Source organism: Aspergillus thermomutatus (assembly GCF_002237265.1).
Source record: "Aspergillus thermomutatus strain HMR AF 39 chromosome Unknown NODE_136, whole genome shotgun sequence".
Classification (NCBI taxonomy): Eukaryota; Fungi; Ascomycota; class Eurotiomycetes; order Eurotiales; family Aspergillaceae; genus Aspergillus; species Aspergillus thermomutatus.
Genome location: NW_020798185.1, coordinates 1 through 18,097, shown reverse-complemented (window position 1 = coordinate 18,097; position 18,097 = coordinate 1). Strand labels below are relative to the sequence as shown.

Here is an 18,097-nt window from a genome sequence, read left to right as displayed (position 1 = left end):
AGTTGAACAAATGTTTGTATCTTATCCTATTCTGCCACATTTCACCGCCCGGTCATCGATGTCATACCCAGAGCTCTTGATTTGTAAATGATCGTTTGCAAGATTGTCATGAACGGCCCAATACAGTCATGATGCGTTCCATTGAATCTTCGAAAAGAGCCTGCGCCCGCTGCCTGGGCTGCTCAAGGCTCTTCTCGACTACTGTACAGCACCGCGCTCAGCAGTTGAGTGATGCCGTCGCTTCTTCCCCGCCGCGGACCGGGTATGCTCGACTTTCAAACCGGGGGTTGATATCGATCGAAGGCGTTGATAGTACTGCATTCCTTCAAGGCTTAATTACTCAGAATATGCTCGTTGCTAACGACCCGAGCCGCGCAACTCGTCGAACGGGGGCCTACACGGCTTTCCTGAACTCCCAAGGTCGAGTGTTGAACGATGCATTCATCTATCCGATGCCGAGAGGAGACAGCGAGACTGCTACAATTGAAGACCCGGCATGGCTGATCGAAGTGGACAAAAACGGGGTATACAGTCTCCTGAAGCATCTCAAGAAGCATAAACTTCGATCAAAGTTGAAGCTCCGGGCGCTGGAAGACGGCGAGCGCACCGTCTGGTCGTCGTGGAAAGACCACGCTGAGCCCCGATGGGCGGCGTATAACCTGGAATATGAATCGTCCTCGCCGTTCTCACCCCCGTCATCCGTTGCGGGCTGCATCGATACCCGGGCTCCGGGGTTCGGATCCCGGCTCGTCACGCCTGGCGAGGAGGACCTTCGCGTTCATCTACCAGATGAGACTCAGGTTGCTGGCTCCGAGGTCGATTTGGAAACGTACACGGTTCGTCGGATGTTGCACGGTATAGCGGAGGGGCAGGCTGAGATAATCCGCGAGTCTGCGCTTCCCCTCGAATGCAATATGGACATGATGCGGGGGGTTGACTTCCGCAAGGGCTGCTACGTCGGTCAGGAGCTTACAATCCGTACCCATCATACGGGAGTTGTGCGGAAACGGATTGTGCCTGTGCAGTTGTATGCGGACTCCTTGGATGCACTTCCGTCCGGTGATACCCCTGTATATGATCCCTCTGCAGCGGTGGCCTTGCCGCCTACCGGATCGAATATCTCCAAGGTCGGTGGTAGAAAGGGCCGAAGCGCGGGGAAGTTCCTCGGTGGAGTTGGAAATATCGGTTTAGCCCTTTGTCGATTAGAGATGATGACCGATATCGTGCTCACAAGCGAAGGTTCACAGTACAGCCCCGACCAAGAATTCAAGGTCTCATGGTCTGCGTCAGAAGAAGCGTCATCGAATTCTACGGGGTCCGGAGAAGTGAAGGTTAAAGCTCTTGTGCCGCCCTGGCTGAGGGAGTATATCTCCTCTGGAGCGAGGAACAGTGCTCGCAAGGTGGACAATCAGGAAGGCCATCGGGCAAAGGAGTTGTTATATCAACTAGAGGAGGAAGAAGAGCAACGGCGGAATGAGTGACGTGGATCACGGCACATCATGTATCATATATTGTACATATAAAGACCATTTATTCTCCATACCAGCGAAAATTCTGTTGAGAAATGTAATAGAGAACAAAGCTGTAAGGGGTATCTCTGAAATTAGAAGTCTACCGAACGCTCAACATCAGAAGAAAAGGAAGAATGCAATTAGCCCTTGGCCTCAGCGGCAGCAGCCTCAGCAGCATCTGCTGCCTCATCCTCTTTCATAAGCTGTGCCTCGAGAGCCCTTCGCTCCTTTTCGCGCTGTGCATTCTTCAATCGCATTAATGTTACCTCCTGGAAACTTGGAGTGCTTGATCCACTGGCCGATGCACCGGATGGCGTTGTCTTCGATGAGCCTGCGGCCGAGGAGAACGAGGCAAACGAGGGCGTTTTCCCAGGTGTCTTGCCAGGACCACCAGGCGCTGCTGCTGTTTTGAGCTTGGAAAAGTCGAAAGAAGGTTTGGAGGGGCCAACTGAAGGAGCTGTTTTTTTTGCCGACGGAGCTTCATCAGGCGTGGAGATGGGAGAAGCGGCCCGGCTTTCTGCATCCACTAGGTCTGGGTGGTTGCCAGACGCCCAGGAGACAGATTCGATAAGCGTCCAGTCGTTGTCCGGTTGGCCAGCGCTCTGGCGTCGCTTTTTCTCGCTGTCGAGCACGGCGGCATGGGCGCTGACAATAGAGGCGAATACCACAACACCTGTCGCGACAGTCTTCTTCTCTCGCTTGTCCCCGAGACGCTGGCGCTTGTCCTTGAGCATGAATGTATTCTCAACTTTACCGAAAGGTTTGAACAAAGACACCAAGCGATCTGGGTCTAGGTTCAGACCTCGGCCTTCCCGAACCCAGCGCACTTTGACAGCTCGCTCGAGTTCAGGAACATTCGTGCCACCTTCTTGCGAGCGATCGACTCGTTGACTGCTCCGATCCGCGGCCCTCTGCGCCTCTTCCTGTTCCTGCTGCAACCTTCTCTCCTCAGCCTCAGCTTCTCGCTTCAGTCGCTCCTCAGCCTCCTTGCGTCGCCGCCGCCCATCCTCCGCAATCCGGTCAATCTCGCGCTGACGCTTTTCCTCGGCATCGTCGTCCGCTTCAGCCATGCCGGCAGACATCCAGGTTCTTTTAACGCCTCGTTGTGCACCTCCCATTGCAGCCGCACCGGCACGCTCTCGAGCTTCCAAGTCCTCTTTCATCTTCCTTTTCGCCGCATCCATCATCTCCACCTCGCGCCTTTTTCTTTCGCGTGCTTCCCGCGCATTGTCGTAGAGTTGCCGTACGGAGGGATCTGAAAGTACATCGTAGGCAATCTGTAGCAGGTGGAATTTGTCGACGTCTGTCTGTGTCGGGTCTGCGATCTTGTCAGGGTGGTATTTGAGGGCTGTTCGCCTGTATGCACGGCGGATTTCCGTCTCCGAAGCGGCCGGGGGGATGTCAAGGAGAGCATAGAAATCTTGGTTGGAGGCAGCGTGTGCCTTAAGATCGTCATCCGAGGGCATCTTGAGCGTAGTTCGTGCGAGGACAGCTCGCTGTTATCTCAAATGTGGAAAGAAACTGACTTAGCCAGCAGACCAATTTCGCGACGTGCGAAACCGTGAGTTATAGAAGGGCTGATTGACTCTGAGGATTCAATCAATCACCATGAAAGGAAGAATGAGGTTAATGATGGCATGCAGTCACGTAAAGATTTGCTGTGTTGAGATGAAGCTGGAGAAAGATCAGAGCTCTTATCGGTTTTTTGTGTTGGCGGTGGCGGAACAACTCCTATCGTGATCCAAGGCAAATATGGCTTCCTGTCCTCCCATCAAATAGCTGGCAACCCCTACAGGGGACACACTTATTCGACTTGTGGGATTCTCGATTGTGCCAGGAACAGTGAATGGAGCTGATGCAGACTGAGATAACATTCTGACATTCTGACTCTCTCTAGAGAGGTAAATGCATTGAAATGACTGAGCATCCCGCAACGCATTCTCTCTGACCCTACCCACTGGAAGAGGCAGTCCCAAGGGAGGTGTCCTCTGCAATACGATCTGTCCTCATGAATCCTTCTGCGTGACTGAGTATGTTATGGTATGCTGGCTGGTATTGGCTCACCTGGATCGCCAGGAAGAAAAGTCGAGCACCTCACGGGACAATATGATTGCTCGAGCTATATGCCATGGCAGTTAATAGTTCCTTAGTGATCACAGCCGTCTACCTTCAAAGCCCAAGAATGTCAAGGTCCTACTTGTAAGAACAAATGGTGCCTTTGGCGCGTGTTTACCAACCGAAGAAAGTGGTGGGTGTAGACAATGCCTCAGGCTCTGAAAACTTCTCCTTGTTCAATGGATTGCATCGTCCACAACTTCCATCGCAACTCAATCATGGAGACAACACACATGGCGGGCAACTCTATGCCATCCCAGGCTCAGCTGGCCCTTGCAATGGCCATCGTCAAACAGAAACCAGCGGGCATGGATATTCAAGGTTAACAGGCGTCAGGTCATTTTTCTACAGGTAAAGTTAACCAGGTCTTAGATTATGTGCTGCAGATTCGAAAGAACATCAAAAATGCAGAAGATTGTGGTAGGGTCTATTTGGAAGATCGGTTCTTCGATAGTGTTTCCTTCTGGCAGCACGCCTACGAAAGATCTGAAGCCGAGCAGAGTCGATTGATGGATCGAATTTATGAACTGGAGCAGCGTAACGAGGCCCTTCTTGCGAAACTACAACCACAAAACCCTTTATCCCAAGAGAACGCGCAAGTATCGGCAAAGAGGAAGGCAAACGGGAATGTGAATGCAAGAAAAAGAGCAAAGACACAGGTGAACTTGCAGAGTCAGGCTGCTGGTATGGCTCTTGAGACTAGCAAACTCGCCGAGCAACCTGAATACATGGAAGAATGTCAGTCGAGAGTGTCAACGTTGTCGTCGGCTCTGACTAACCGAAGTATCTCAACAGCTACTGCATCATTCATGCGACACTTCTACGCTCTTCAGAGAGTCATTCAACGCAGGCCGAATAGCTTGACTATAGTACAATCTTCCGCGGATCTATGCGAGGTAGCTGCGCAAGAAGTGCTCACAGCAGTTCAATGGAGAGGACATACCATTCGGCCTAGCAAGAAGCCAGTCCTCCAGGCAAAGCGACCTCAATTGGAACAGGTTCTACGCAGCGTCGAATGCGCTTTTCAGCTTATCTTACAGGCATTAAAAAGGCTCCCGGAGACTGAAAATGTCCTTCAAAGCAAGGGTCAGCTTGCTTATCATCTCATTAGATTGTATCAAGCTATAGCTACGGCTCTGGAGCAATACTGCATCAGCAAGTCCGGACAGATCTCCGCAAGCACGGGTTCCTCCAAAGCCCCAAAGAACAAGCAGTCCAGAAAGTCGAAAAGCACAAAGGCTTGTCAGGAACTGGAAAATCTTACGACCACTCCTGTCGACGAAGTAGCCAGTCAGATCAGTCAGCTACTGGGCTCTATTGTGATCTCTCTGAATCTTTCATATGCAGTTCATCGAACTCTTTTTGAGGGGCTTTTGTACGTTCTTCTTACGCGCGTGGGAACTTTACTGTGCATATTTGTCTTCCAAGATTTACAAATTCGACCTGATCTTCATGTGGACCCGACCAAATTACCTCTTCCCCAAGGCTTGCAGGGTATCAAGCTGGATGACCAGTCCTTGCGTGCTATGCAGATGGAAGCAAAGTATCTTATTTGGCCTCTGGAGAGAAGCCTAGCCTTATTAGATGTTTGTACATCCTCATCGTCAACATTGGGCCCCCAGGATGCCCCTGAAACCATGGCATGGATAGCCAAGACGAAGCAGCAGCTACAAGGCACTCTTCTTCAGGCTCTGTTCGGATCAGACAGGTCCGTGTTTCCGCATACGCTACAGCAGCCTGAAAATCTCGATACACATGCGCTTGAAAGATTGCAGAACTGCACTCAAATTCCCAAGCAATCCGTTCCCGACTGGTTTATGCAAGAGATATGGAGGCTACTGGGATGGGACTTGCTGGCGACTCAGAAAAATTCTTAAACGCAGGAAATTCAACACTTCATGTCCGTGTCTGCTGGATATTCCCCCAGAAAAAAAAGTCGCAAAGTCCGTTCTGCCACTCCTTTTGAGGCCTCTACCATCGTTCTCCACTTTTAGTATATATCTTTACTTTCTTTTCTGCTCTTATAGAGACGAAGTCGAGGCATGAGATCTATGAGGTCACACAGGATGCAATGATGTTTGATACCTACATGAGCATGAACTACATTCATTTGAGGTTCAGAATACGCGCTGCGTTCCCTCCCAAGATTGCACCAACTGCTTCTTTCTCTGTATCAAATGCAGCGTGGATTGCTTTGTAATTGGTCGTCACACTAGGCCATTCGGCGTCTTCACTGGTATCCAGCGGAGGAAAAAACGGATGGTCAGTGCCTGTCCAGATGTCAGTATAACCGCGGAGAGGAATTCAACGAAGTGCATGATTATACCAAACATGAGACGATCCGCTCCACCGGCCGCAGTCACGGCTGCTTTCAGGCCAGCAGTACCATATACCACCGCATCGAGGTAGATGTTGGTCTGCAACACATCCCAGACGCTTCTCTGAGGACCGGGTACATTACCGCCATTGGCGACAAACTTGCGCTCGTGGTGAATACAGCTCTCAATCCGTCCAGCAAGGAATGGAAGCGTTCCGCCAGAATGCGCCAGCAAGATCTTCAACCCGGGAAACCGATCGAAAACACCGGCAAGGAGCATCCGTGTTACGGCGATCGTAGTCTCGAGCGGGAATCCTAAAGCAAGTGGTAAAACATGGCCGTAGCGGTTCATCACTTCTGCCCCGCCAAAAGCTTCATCGGGCAGACCGTAATGAGGGTGGAGGAACAGCAGAGAGTCTGTCTCCTGTAAAGCTCCCCATACGGGGTCCAGCGCCGGATCATCGAGGCCGTTGCCTAACCCAGAGGTACCCATAATCACACCTCGTAGATGCGGCAGCGTCTTGAGTCTCTTGATTTCGTTTACTACAATGTCTGCTCTAGGCGCACTGAGTGGCAGGGCTCCAAATGCGAACAACGTCTCCTTTTCGTGGAGAGAACGGGTGTTATCGGGGTCTACAGCTTGGTTGACACGCGCGCAGGTCTCCTCCAAATCATCATTGATGCGTTCTGCCCACGTCTGCGCTTCTTCAGGCTCGAGGAAGTCCAGCCACGGGTTAGCTAGGGAGATCACACTGCAGTTGATACCGTGGCGTCGCATGAATGCCAGCTTGACGTTGATATCCCAGTATGACGGGTCGACTGGACGGCCGCGCTCATCGAGAGGGATTGATGGATCATCGTCTGAAGAAAGGATGATAAGACGGGGTGTTGCATTTACTGGGTCGTGGACGTAGGGGACTGCCTTGCGAGAGCGCAGCATGTCCATATACGAACGGGGATAGACATGAGTGTGAATGTCGACAATGAGCGCGGAGGACATCTTTTGCTTTCTGGCAATCAATCAGCCTGTCTTAAGGAAGGTTGAGGTAGCGACGGTTCGCAAAGGTGAGCACGCTGGAGAATCCGTCAGCAGTCGACTTTTGACAACTTAGGAGTGATCATACATTTCTCGAAGCGCAGCTGATTCGCGAACTTGGGATGAAGATGGGAAAGAACGACAGAGAAAGAATTCAATCTTGACTTGTCTCTTGGTATTCAATGCGGGGTATTCGCAATAATAGCACAGCAGTGGTGCATCAGCAGGGATACTTCAAGTATCAAGAGCTCAAGAACGTTGATAATCGTACTCCGTATCAATGGGCTTATCTGCTTTCTATCGTCTCGTTGATAGCTGAATGAGTGAGATTTCATCAGGATCTACTCTTCTCTGAATGGTCAAACAACATATCTGCCATTGATATCCTCATCTCTCATCAACCGATACCTTATCACCCAGATACTGACAGCAACATCCTGCAGGTCGACCCTATCTTCCCCGCTCCAGTGTATCATCGTTGATTGGAGATGAGGAAGGATTTCCAAGGTGAAAAGGAAATGCATATCTCCTGAGGTGCCGAACCATGGCTGCTGTCCATCCAACTCTGTTGATCTGCTTATTTTCCTTTTCCTCTCCTTGGTTCATGACCAAGTAGTGATTTCACCAAGGTCTTCTGCGATTGCGTTCGACTTCTTTCTACACCAGCTCACAAGGAGTCTGAGACTCTACGACTGTTCTTATACTTTAGAAGAATTGTACATTCATCTGAGGATCTATTTCGCTCTTTCGGCTTCTACAGCCATTGATCCCGATCGTTTTGACGACAAAATGGCGCAGCATGAGTGTCATCCCGTCACCACAGCGATTGAAAAGGACGATCTTGTCATTCCTGTGAGTATCCTGATTATCTAAAAATATTAATCGGCTGTTTTATTTCTTACATTCATATGATGTGTGCCTTCCTTCCTACTTACACTGTCAATTTACAGGTCATTGATTTTGGGCCCTTCCTGAGAGGAACACCATCCGACAGACATGCTGTCGCTATTTCCGTCACAAATGCATTCAAGACATCGGGTTTTCTCTACCTAAAAGACCATGGGATCCCATTCTCCACCGTATCCCAAGTATTTGAGGCTTCAGCCCGCTTCTTCGCTCGGCCCCAGGATCAGAAAGACAGTTTGTGCTGGACTTCCCCACAGTCGAACCGTGGTTACATCAAGACAGGACAAGAGAAGCTGAGCTTACCTGAAGATACTGTCGACAGGGATACCGATAAGCCTGCAACGCCAGATCTTAAGGAGACAATGGAGATTGGTCGCGATGATGTTGACGGTCTTCCTAATCGGTGGCCGGACCATTTCGATGACGAAGGGAAGGATTTCAAGAAAGTGATGCAGTCATTCTTCGGAATGTGCAAATCCCTCCATACGGAGGTCATGCGGGCCATCGCCCTTGGAATGGGCTTACCAGAGCACTACTTTGATGATTTCGTGGATGCGGGAGATAATAACCTCCGTCTGCTGCATTACCCTTCTGTGCCTAAAGATGTCTTTAAGAAGAACCCCGGACAGGTTCGTGCTGCAGAGCACAGCGATTATGGTTCTATCACACTTTTGTTCCAAGATCGTCGTGGAGGGCTGCAGGTTCGGAGTCCTAAGGGTACCTTTGTCGATGCTACGCCTATTGCAGATACAGTCGTCGTCAATGCTGGTGACCTATTAGCTCGGTGGTCCAACGACATCATCAAGAGCACTCGTCATCGGGTTGTCGAGCCTCCGAGTATCGTAGGTGTCGACGCCAATGACAGCTCAGATACATACCCGGCGCGATATAGTATCGCATACTTTTGCAATCCGAATATGAACAAGTTTATTGAGGCCCTACCGGGGACATTCGGGGAAGAAACTAGCCAGGCAAAGAAATACCCCGGAATTACCACCGGAGACTATCTTGTGCAACGATTGACGGCAACCATCTAGTCTGACTGTTATTACTGACGTACATTTCCAACGGAGTCGTGTTTACGTTCAGCGTTCTTATTTATCTCTAGCAAGACTGAGCACTAATGGTATAATTAAGTTTCTTTCTATACGAAAATTGATATGGAACAATACAACCTACTCACTTAAAGCGCTATGACTGCACCATCATGCCACTTGGTACCTGGCACCTGGCCTATATGTGTAAAGTGCTCTGCGCTTCCCAGCGCCTCTAATACGATGCCGGATGAACTGCGGTTCGTCCTCCATCAGTGACGATGATGCTGCCATTCATGTAGCCACCGGAAGCACTCGCCAGCCAAAGAATCAGACCCGCGATGTCTTCCTCACTTCCACCCCTTGTGAGAGGAATCCTTTCGCGCGGGAACGACCCGTCAGAAATGCCCTTATCTCCGCCCTCGAATGCTGACGCAGACATCTCCGAGTGATACAGGCCTGGCGCAATGCCATTGACTCGGATGTCGTACGAGCTCAGCGTAGTCGAAAGCATCTTGACAAGATGATTTGTTGCAGATTTGGAAAGACTGTACGCAAAACTGAAGGGTACCTGCCGAATGAGACCCGCAATCGAACTGGTGATGACAACCTGCGCAGTCGGCGGAGAGAGCTTATCCTTCTCAGGTGCCGGTCTCCTCCTATTCGTTGCCTCAAGCAGAGGCAGGAAAGCGAGAACAGTGTAATATGCCCCTGTAACGTTAATATCGAAGACCTTGGAAAAATCCTCCATGGGTACAGCCCATAGCTGATCACGGACTTCTGAGAGACTTGGTTTTGACCCGTCCTCTTTTGCGGCTGGTGGGCGAGCAGAAGGACCCATCACACCGCTGTTTGCGATCAAGAGGTCGACATGGTCCGTCTGAGATGCGATGGTATCGTAGGCCGCCTGTAGTGATTCCTTGGATGAGACGTCGCCCTTGACCGTTATGATTGTTTTGTTGATTGCGAGGGATGCAGTCTCTTGTAGCTTGTCTTCGCGTCGGCCGATGATGAAGACTTTCGAGGCACTGTTTGCATCTAGTGCAAGGGCCATTGTGCGTCCCAATCCTGTTGAAGGCTATGTCAGTGCTTATAGGATCTTCTTTCAAATCTATGAACGCAATCGAGTTGCAGTGGTGGAGAACAAACGACAACGCATGTCACATAAGGGGATCGATTTCCTTAAGGGGTCTCACCACTTCCAGCTCCGGTCACAACAGCAACACATCCCTGGATGGAGAACAATTTCGAAGCTTGCAGGTGCGACATGATGAACTACTGAGAGCACTGCTAATAGCGGAGTGCGATATCAGGTACAAGGCGTGTTCAATTATCACAGAAAATGATGGAATTGATGAAGTTATCTCAAAGAAAGTGTTCTGGACAATTCATACTGAGGAGACATTCGCTTTGTCCCTTTTACAGGATTTGGCGTCATACACAACCCCGCATCTCGCAGACATGGCCGATGTGGGGGAATGATGGAATCCCACGCTCCAGCAATGCTCCTTGATGGACTTTCTCCGTTATTAAACCTAGGTTTAAAAATTCGACAAGCCCAGAAAACAGTGTCCGAATTGTTGTTCCTGGAGCAGTACGGGTGGGGATAAGTAAGTGCAATCTGTTATGTGTGAGGGCGATGCTCGCATCCGAGGTAGACAAGGCTAGGGATATGCATGATCGACACCAACAGCCCATAAATCCTGGTAACTCGAATCGTGATGTGACAGACATCTGCAGTTCATGCTTCAAGTCTTTCCGAAAGACCCAGATCAGCAAGCAAAAAAAGCCGGAATGCTTATCTGAACCTCTTATGCAAAAATCATCTATTCCGGTAATCGATCAGTCTTCGCATAGAACGAACCCGACCAAGACAACGATCGCAGCAGAAGGAAACACTCTAAAGCTATTGAGTATCTATTTCCGAGTCATCTATCCGAAAATCCGGCGACACAACAGAATTCTGCTGACGATTTACTGCCCGGATTCCTCTTCCTTTAAGTCAACTCTGATGATCTTGTTCCCACGTCATAGTAACCGGGAGGTCCGCTACATCCACTTTACTGTTAGATCAATTGATAGGATCGGAACATCGGAAGAGGAACCTGTTTACCTATGAAAAGCAGATCTTTTGCGATACTTATATGTCATGACTCGTGAATGCCCGATGTTGCGGACGAATCCCAGTATCCAATGCTGCTCGTGTCCGCGGACCACCGATTGCTCAACGATGATTTGCTTGATGAATCACGCATTCTGTTTATAGAATTTCAAATGTATAACGAAATTTCGAAATCTGTTCTCCTTGCGGGGTGGCGTTTCCTACTCACCGGCGGAATTTCAGAGCAGGAGCTATACCAGTTACTCCACCTTTCCACCATGAGGGCATTCGTTCATGGCTGACTATAGCATGACGATACACCTTGATGTTGACTAACCACGAATCGATACCACCAGGGTACTTGGTGTGCGAACTCCTCTGGAGACAAACTCCGATGCTGATTTGATAATTCGGGAGAGAAATCATGTTATGACGCCGGAACGATGCGTTTCCAGTAGGACCGATGGATAGCAGCCCAGATCTGGAAACCTCAGCAACATGAGTGACAACGTCATGCCTTGATCACGAACTAGTTGCGTCAATTGCGAACACTCAGCTCTGACCAGCTGGCCCTTATATGTAGCTGCACCCTGGACGCTGGCAAGATTCTCCAGCCATCACTGGGCAGCATCTCAATTGCCTTCTGGACGTCAGGAGGATATCGCCCTTTTCCCCTTCACCATGAATTGGAGACAATTTCTGCTAATCAACGTGCTGGGTGGCCTCCCTTCCACCCTTGCAGCCCCTAATGCGAAGAGAGCTACCGACACCCCGTCGATTTCGGTGCCACCTGCCGTGAGCCACCCAACCTCGTTACCGCACACTTCTTATACCGGCACTCCCACGACCACTGGAGCCGAGCGTGCCAGCTCTATTGGCTCCGGGGTTCCGACTCTGGGACCGGCTCCAGGAGCTACCAGCTACCCAAGCGATGGAAAGCTCCACGACCCCCAGCCGGCTCCTTATGCACCGGCAGGCGGCGTTGGGACGAACGGGTCAGCTCCTATCTACAACGCGAAGAGCGACTTTGATTACGAGTCTCTGGTAGGCTTCCACCGATTAGCTTTGAGAACATTAGCTGACTGCTGCCAGGCCCTTGCGCTCTACCAAGAGTACATCGAGCTGGACCTGTTCCACGATGGTCTGGCTCGATTCTCTGTAGAGGATTTCACTGCCGCTGGTCTCACGGCAGAAGACCGATTCTTGATTGAATTCATGGCTGACCAGGAGCTTGGACATGCAACAATGCTGACCAACATCCTGGGTGCTCAGGCTCCTAGACAATGCGTCTACAACTACCCTTACACCAACGTGCATGAGTTCATAGATTTCTGCCAAAAGCTCAGCCGCTTCGGAGAAGCTGGTGTCTACGGCTTCATAACTCACCTGGATTCGCGAGAGGCAGCGATCCTCCTGACCCAGTCTATTACCACAGAGGCTCGCCAGCAGCTCATCTTCCGCCAGTTTGAAGGTCTCTTCCCAATGCCTGTGTGGTTCGAGGTTGGGGTGCCCCAGTCCTGGGCATGGACACTGTTGGCTCCATATATCAGCTACTGCCCTGCCAACCAGACGAGACTGGTATGGCAGAACTTCCCGGCATTGTATATTGAGAACCAGCCAAATCCTTACCGGATCAATGGATCGTCTGCGGTCAATGAAACTCTTCCAGGTGGCGGCATGAACGTTTTGAGCAGCCGGAACGTGAGCGCACCCGACTCGTGTCTGAACAAGACGACCGTGGGCGAGAACTGCAGCCCGGCAATCACCCACAATCGAACAAACCCCCTTTCCTACCCGGGTCGAACAGTTACCCTGTCGTGGGACGCTCCTGGTCGTCCTGTGGGACCAAACAACAGCTACATCACGAACACGACTGCGGGGGCCCCGAAATACGTCCTGTGGGCTTCGCAGTTGAATGTCACGTACTCGCCACTGACAACCAGTGGCAACGGAAGCTATGGAATGACCGTTCAGCCCGACTTGTCGACCTATGCCGGTGACCCAGCGATCAATGGTACCATCTTTATCGCAATCACGGACTCTGATCCTTACCTGACTCCGTTTAACTTGAGCAGCGTCAACCCTCATGTGGTTGCCGGCCCAGCTCTTTACCAAGCTGGCTAAGCTGATCCAATCCAGCGTGGTAGAATGAAGTATGGAGTGCTAGATGATATATTTTGTTTGAAGTTTTGAGTGATCATGTAATTGCCAGAAGTAAAGGGAAACGGGGATGATGCCTCTTATTCTTCAAAATGTCCATTAATGATGAATTTTCCAATGACATATATCTGCTGTTCTTGTTGTGGGTGTAAACGATTACTACTTGGTGAGACTGAGATAGGTAAAGGTAGACGTGAAAGGGTAACCCCGCTAAACTCCCGAGGCGATCCCGTCGTTTTGGCCAGCTTTGTGCTTCCTCCATCAACAAATGCCAATCCTTATCCTATTCCCCACGAAGACCATCAACCACAAGTCTACAGCCTTGCGAACCTTCCGCGTAGCAACTTTTCTAAGATGGAGGGTCCCAGGAATCGAAAACAGCGACGAGCAGCAGCTGCAACCGCAGCTTCCACCCTAGATTCCTCGTTCAATCCATCCTCGATCCCTTTAGCCCATCCTCAAGGAACTCGCCCCGACCACGTACCGAGGGGAAAGACGTTGGTGGAACTCATTGCTGAAAGACAAAATGAAATTTTGGGCAAGGAACAGAGCACCAGGGGGATACGGGGTGCTACAAAGTCAGGTCCAGAAACGCAATTCATGACCGTGGATCCGTTATCTGGCCAGATTTCTCAGTTCAACCCGTCAATGCCTTCTAAAGAACAAAGAGATGAGGGCGACTCGGCAGAACCGGCGACTGAGGGGTCGCACATTGAGCCGGACACAGCTGAGGACGGCATTGATGCACCGATTCCCCCATTGATCGATACGCTCCTACTCTCCGTGCCATTGACAACATTACACCTTACACTGGCGTACCTGGCGGCTCACCAATACGCGGAAACAATCGAGATGGAAAAGCTCCTGCGCGAGTCTGCGTTTATTGCATTTCCCATGCTGACGCTTCTCATCCATCTTGCTCATGGGCACATTGTATCAGTGCATAGGGGGAATACGAAGCAGGAGAAAGTCTCGCTCTTCCCTTGGTCTCAAGACAAGCTCACGCTTTCTTTCGTTCGGAATTTGCTTTTTCCTCCGAGTCTGCGAACGATGGCGTTTCTACCTGTTGCCGTCCTCCTGGGGAGCAAGCTGATGACTATGACCAACGAGGACCCATACTATGCTGTGATGAAGCGAGCCCCTGCCATCGGAACTTTATGGGTCTGGAGCATTCTGGAAATTCCAGTGGGCGCAGCTGCTCTAGGTGCACTGGGGCCGTTGATCTGGGGTGTTTGGTGGAAAGGATATGGTATCTTTTGAGCCACAAAGTCCAGGGCAATGCCGCAACATCGTTCCCTACGTACTCGTTGCATTCTACGGTCGCGGTTCGAAGAGATGTGAAATTCTAGCCCGAGAAAAATTTACTCTTGAAAACGACTGTTGCAATCTCGCTGTCGATTACTCCTTTGGAGTTGCTCATGACCGGCTTCAATTGCCAGGATCTTCTGGGATCATCCTGGCACGGGCGCATCTCCAATGTCAGGGCGTCAGCAGTCACGTTGACTCAGAGCGCAACGGCGACGTGGTACTTTGCATAAGCGAGCTCGTTTCTGCTAGTGCCGCGAAGCAATCCAATTGTTTGAAGACACGGCGTAACACTCCGCCGAGCTCTTGTTGGACGTTAGCAACAATGATGTTTCACCGCATTCGCGCTCGTATGGAGGCCGGACAAGGCACCAGCATGTACATACATAAAGTGAAAGCCGCTCTACTGAAGCACCGCTCGAACTCGAAGCTTAACCAATGTCTACCGTGCAATATGCCACATGCAAGGTTCTGATCCTTCAGTCTATCTGTCACAGTTACGAGGCTGTGGTCCGAAATCAAATATTCCAGATGAAGATTCAGAACATAACTCGCTCAAAACTACTGCTGGGCAAATTCAACATGATTTCTTGACTCGTCCCCTCAGAAGATGAGGGTAGACCCTCGAGGATTATTCACACTGCGTATTCGCGCTAATGCTCACTGTTAGAGGCCAGGAAAGAATACGAATGGCGAGAAAAAAACACACTACTGTATAGCACTCAGGGGTGTGCATGTCGTCGAGGTCTATAGGACCGGTCTCCCGATCCTGGTTGACTGGATAAGAAATCACTACGGTGTGCGGGCAACGTGAGTCGTACTGTCACCCCGCCTGACTCGGATGCTCTTTGAGACAAATTCGGGGATATTACCAGCGACATTGGGGTTCGTGAGATCGGCACGTCACTTGATGTGGGATTGCCGCGACTGGGAAGTTCGTTGCGAAGCGAGTGCAGCACATGTTCGTTCAGTTGACCAAACTCTTCAAGTCAAAGCATTGCAACCTATGGCTGCTGCCCGTCGGGACTATGCCTTCGGGAGGTGAACCCATGGCTGGCCTGGGAATGTGTCCATCGAGACAAAGGATGACCGCGATGAGTTGTCTGTCGGGCAACTCATCATGCACTCAAGGAAACGGTGGTCCTGGCAGAAAATAGCGTCCATGATACCGGCCCGACGAAAGTGTATTTGTGACTTATTGAGCTCGATGTCATAGAATCAGCCACCTCCAGGACAAGCGGCTATAGCGATTCACAAAATTTAGCAGGGTACCACCTCGACGGACTTGTTTGTTCGCTTCTTCGGCTCCATGAACCATTCAGGATCTGTGCTAATCCAGTTCGCTCCAAGAGGATGATGCACCATCCTCGACATGCCCGTTTGGGCCATTCTATAATTTGGAGTGAGGCTTTTGCCGGCCGGTCTCTTGCTGATCAAGGCCGCTAGATTCTTGATTGATCAACAGTTTGCTTGATTGGAGGCACCTGTCAAGCACATTTTTGCAATTGTGATTTTTGAGGTTGAGGCCTTGGAGGCGTGTCTTCGCCCAGCGCTGGTCGGCGCTGAACCAAGCCTACCATGACGTCGATGATGAGGGGTTGACCATTTGTTGTAACCCACATATCCCGTGAGCTATTCCTCTGGCCCAACAGGATTGATAATCAACTAAGCTATCATCCCAAGTCGCCCGTAGCGCGGTGAGGCAGAAGCGGTGACAGCTAAGGTACCCAGTGTCAATTGCCGCATCGGGTACCAGCACAATCAGTCCAATGATCGTCACTCGAGATCTCGCACACTTTGACGACCGGACCAGATATCGCGATACGAGTGTCAGGCGAAGGTCTGTGGTTTCAATATGGCGACACCAGAATGGTTACATTGACTTAGAAATTTATCATTTCAGCTCGATTTCGAAAGACGGCTCAGCTCAGGCCGTGTGGCTAGTGCGCCTGCGCCACAAGGTGGAGTTGCAAACAACTATTCGCGCTAAAAGTCAATAGTGTCGATGTCGAACACCATTCAGAATTCCAGATCAGACCCGAGCCACAAGAAAGAAAAAAAAGCAAGGTGCTGAACGGATCTGCCGGCCGGTCGGCTCAGTTGACCTGGTTTTCTGGGTCGATCGATAAGCTACTGCTGTCTAGGGTTCTTGACACGGGCTCAGGGCGATCCTCGGTCAAGTTCCCTCTGCTCTAACTTCGAGTCGTTCGTTGGTACTTTGTGCCAACTCTATTTACATCAATGAACCTGGTCATCTGGTTGAGGCATGCGATGAAGGTGTCGATCGATTTACTCCGCTCAGTTTGACATTACGCTGATCATCCATTGATCAGGTATCACACGATGGGGCGTTGTATGATTGCACCCAATCGAATGAGTTGACTCGACGTCACGGTGCTAGGAGTTGATTAGCAGTCGTTCTAGGCGCCAATTGCACCATTTTTGACTAATTTCGAAAACAATCGAAGCGAGAAGAGTCAAAACAGGATGCGAAGGGAAGAGAAGCAAGGATAGTACACGTAACGGTCTACTCACGCACTCCATCCGATATACCCAAAGGGGCAAGACGAAGCTTGCCGTCGAACCCGTTACTCAATCGCATTGTATCTCGTGCGCATGAAACTACAGCCGTGAATGGAGGTATGCGCTGTAAGCCTGTAGATTTTGTACCACGCAAGGGCGACAACTATGTGAACACTACCAAGCAAATGACTGGCCCAAACTTTTCGACTGTTCGAGGTCTGGATACAGCGCCTATTGCATTTCATCGAGACTCTCTATTCTGCGTGCATGATTGGCCATCTCGAGGAAGGAATTTCACATGCTGTGTACCTCTGTTTGATGACTCGGGTCTTTTCAGAACCTGTTTCTTTGAAAATCACCTGAGAATACGATATGCACACCTGTCCACGCCCATAAACCAGGTCCAACATGCTCAAGGCCATGGTCACAGCCTTGGTCATGCATCGCAACGTCCATGTCATGTACTGATGCCTGAGGATTGCAGGGTACCTTGCTCCCTGCATAGCGTTCGCATGCAAGTCGCATTCGGCACAACGCTCATTTACCAGGTTCAGATCATGATTCCAAGTAAGTCTCGCCATCATCATAGCTCAATCGTATCAATCACTCTTTAGACCGGTGAGTCAGAAGTACCTAATAGTGTTTGCGCGCTCTCAGGTCTCGACTGATAGACTGTAGTACAAGTAGGCGAAAGGGAATTGTCTACCTGACACATCCACGGTGCATGCACTGTGCATAAGCTTCTGATGCAAGGGAAGCCCACTGCGTCTCAACAAGGAGCTACTCCGTACCTAGTCAAAGTACCACGGTAACCTGTCCGAGCGGTGACTGTGATTTAGATAGAACTACCTTAGGAACGACTGCGCCACATCTTGGTTCTGGGTTCTGGGTGTCGGCGAGCCCTTCCGAGGGGCCGAGATTGGGCCATCAAGCCACTGAGCCAGGATCCCTGGCCGGCGCTGAAAAAGTAAAAAAAAAAAAAAAAAAAAAAAAAACACAAAAAAAAGTATAGTTGTTGGGCCAACAGACAACGTACAAAACACACAAATAACACGAACTCTCACACGCACGCGACACCCAAGCACATGC

General features: G+C 50.4%; 8 protein-coding genes across 8 annotated transcripts; 5 read left to right on the top strand and 3 right to left on the bottom strand.

Annotated features, from left to right (window-relative positions):
• Positions 1 to 128: 128 nt before the first annotated feature.
• Positions 129 to 1,481, top strand: CAF17 (YgfZ/GcvT domain-containing protein; the record flags this gene model as incomplete). The annotated part of the gene is made up of 1 exon (XM_026756215.1): positions 129 to 1,481. One exon carries the CDS (start codon positions 129 to 131, stop codon positions 1,479 to 1,481), a length of 1,353 nt encoding a protein of 450 aa, XP_026613218.1.
• Positions 1,482 to 1,651: 170 nt separating this feature from the next.
• Positions 1,652 to 2,977, bottom strand: CDV56_102398 (putative cell cycle control protein (Cwf23); the record flags this gene model as incomplete). Its single annotated transcript, XM_026756017.1, has 1 exon — positions 1,652 to 2,977. The coding sequence occupies one exon, from the start codon at positions 2,975 to 2,977 to the stop codon at positions 1,652 to 1,654; it is 1,326 nt and encodes a 441-aa protein (XP_026613217.1).
• Positions 2,978 to 3,844: 867 nt separating this feature from the next.
• On the top strand, positions 3,845 to 5,503 carry CDV56_102059 (uncharacterized protein; the record flags this gene model as incomplete). Its single annotated transcript, XM_026755678.1, has 3 exons — positions 3,845 to 3,947; positions 3,999 to 4,364; positions 4,422 to 5,503. 3 exons carry the CDS (start codon positions 3,845 to 3,847, stop codon positions 5,501 to 5,503), a joined length of 1,551 nt encoding a protein of 516 aa, XP_026613216.1.
• A 229-nt stretch (positions 5,504 to 5,732) lies between these two features.
• On the bottom strand, positions 5,733 to 6,943 carry CDV56_101860 (amidohydrolase family protein; the record flags this gene model as incomplete). The annotated part of the gene is made up of 2 exons (XM_026755479.1): positions 5,733 to 5,896; positions 5,953 to 6,943. 2 exons carry the CDS (start codon positions 6,941 to 6,943, stop codon positions 5,733 to 5,735), a joined length of 1,155 nt encoding a protein of 384 aa, XP_026613215.1.
• Positions 6,944 to 7,768: 825 nt separating this feature from the next.
• On the top strand, positions 7,769 to 8,922 carry CDV56_101590 (isopenicillin N synthase family dioxygenase; the record flags this gene model as incomplete). The annotated part of the gene is made up of 2 exons (XM_026755209.1): positions 7,769 to 7,831; positions 7,930 to 8,922. 2 exons carry the CDS (start codon positions 7,769 to 7,771, stop codon positions 8,920 to 8,922), a joined length of 1,056 nt encoding a protein of 351 aa, XP_026613214.1.
• Positions 8,923 to 9,154: 232 nt separating this feature from the next.
• Positions 9,155 to 9,973, bottom strand: CDV56_101437 (SDR family NAD(P)-dependent oxidoreductase; the record flags this gene model as incomplete). The annotated part of the gene is made up of 1 exon (XM_026755056.1): positions 9,155 to 9,973. One exon carries the CDS (start codon positions 9,971 to 9,973, stop codon positions 9,155 to 9,157), a length of 819 nt encoding a protein of 272 aa, XP_026613213.1.
• A 1,728-nt stretch (positions 9,974 to 11,701) lies between these two features.
• On the top strand, positions 11,702 to 13,144 carry CDV56_100954 (ferritin-like domain-containing protein; the record flags this gene model as incomplete). Its single annotated transcript, XM_026754573.1, has 2 exons — positions 11,702 to 12,064; positions 12,113 to 13,144. The coding sequence occupies 2 exons, from the start codon at positions 11,702 to 11,704 to the stop codon at positions 13,142 to 13,144; spliced, it is 1,395 nt and encodes a 464-aa protein (XP_026613212.1).
• A 390-nt stretch (positions 13,145 to 13,534) lies between these two features.
• Positions 13,535 to 14,440, top strand: CDV56_100761 (uncharacterized protein; the record flags this gene model as incomplete). The annotated part of the gene is made up of 1 exon (XM_026754380.1): positions 13,535 to 14,440. The coding sequence occupies one exon, from the start codon at positions 13,535 to 13,537 to the stop codon at positions 14,438 to 14,440; it is 906 nt and encodes a 301-aa protein (XP_026613211.1).
• Positions 14,441 to 18,097: the final 3,657 nt, after the last annotated feature.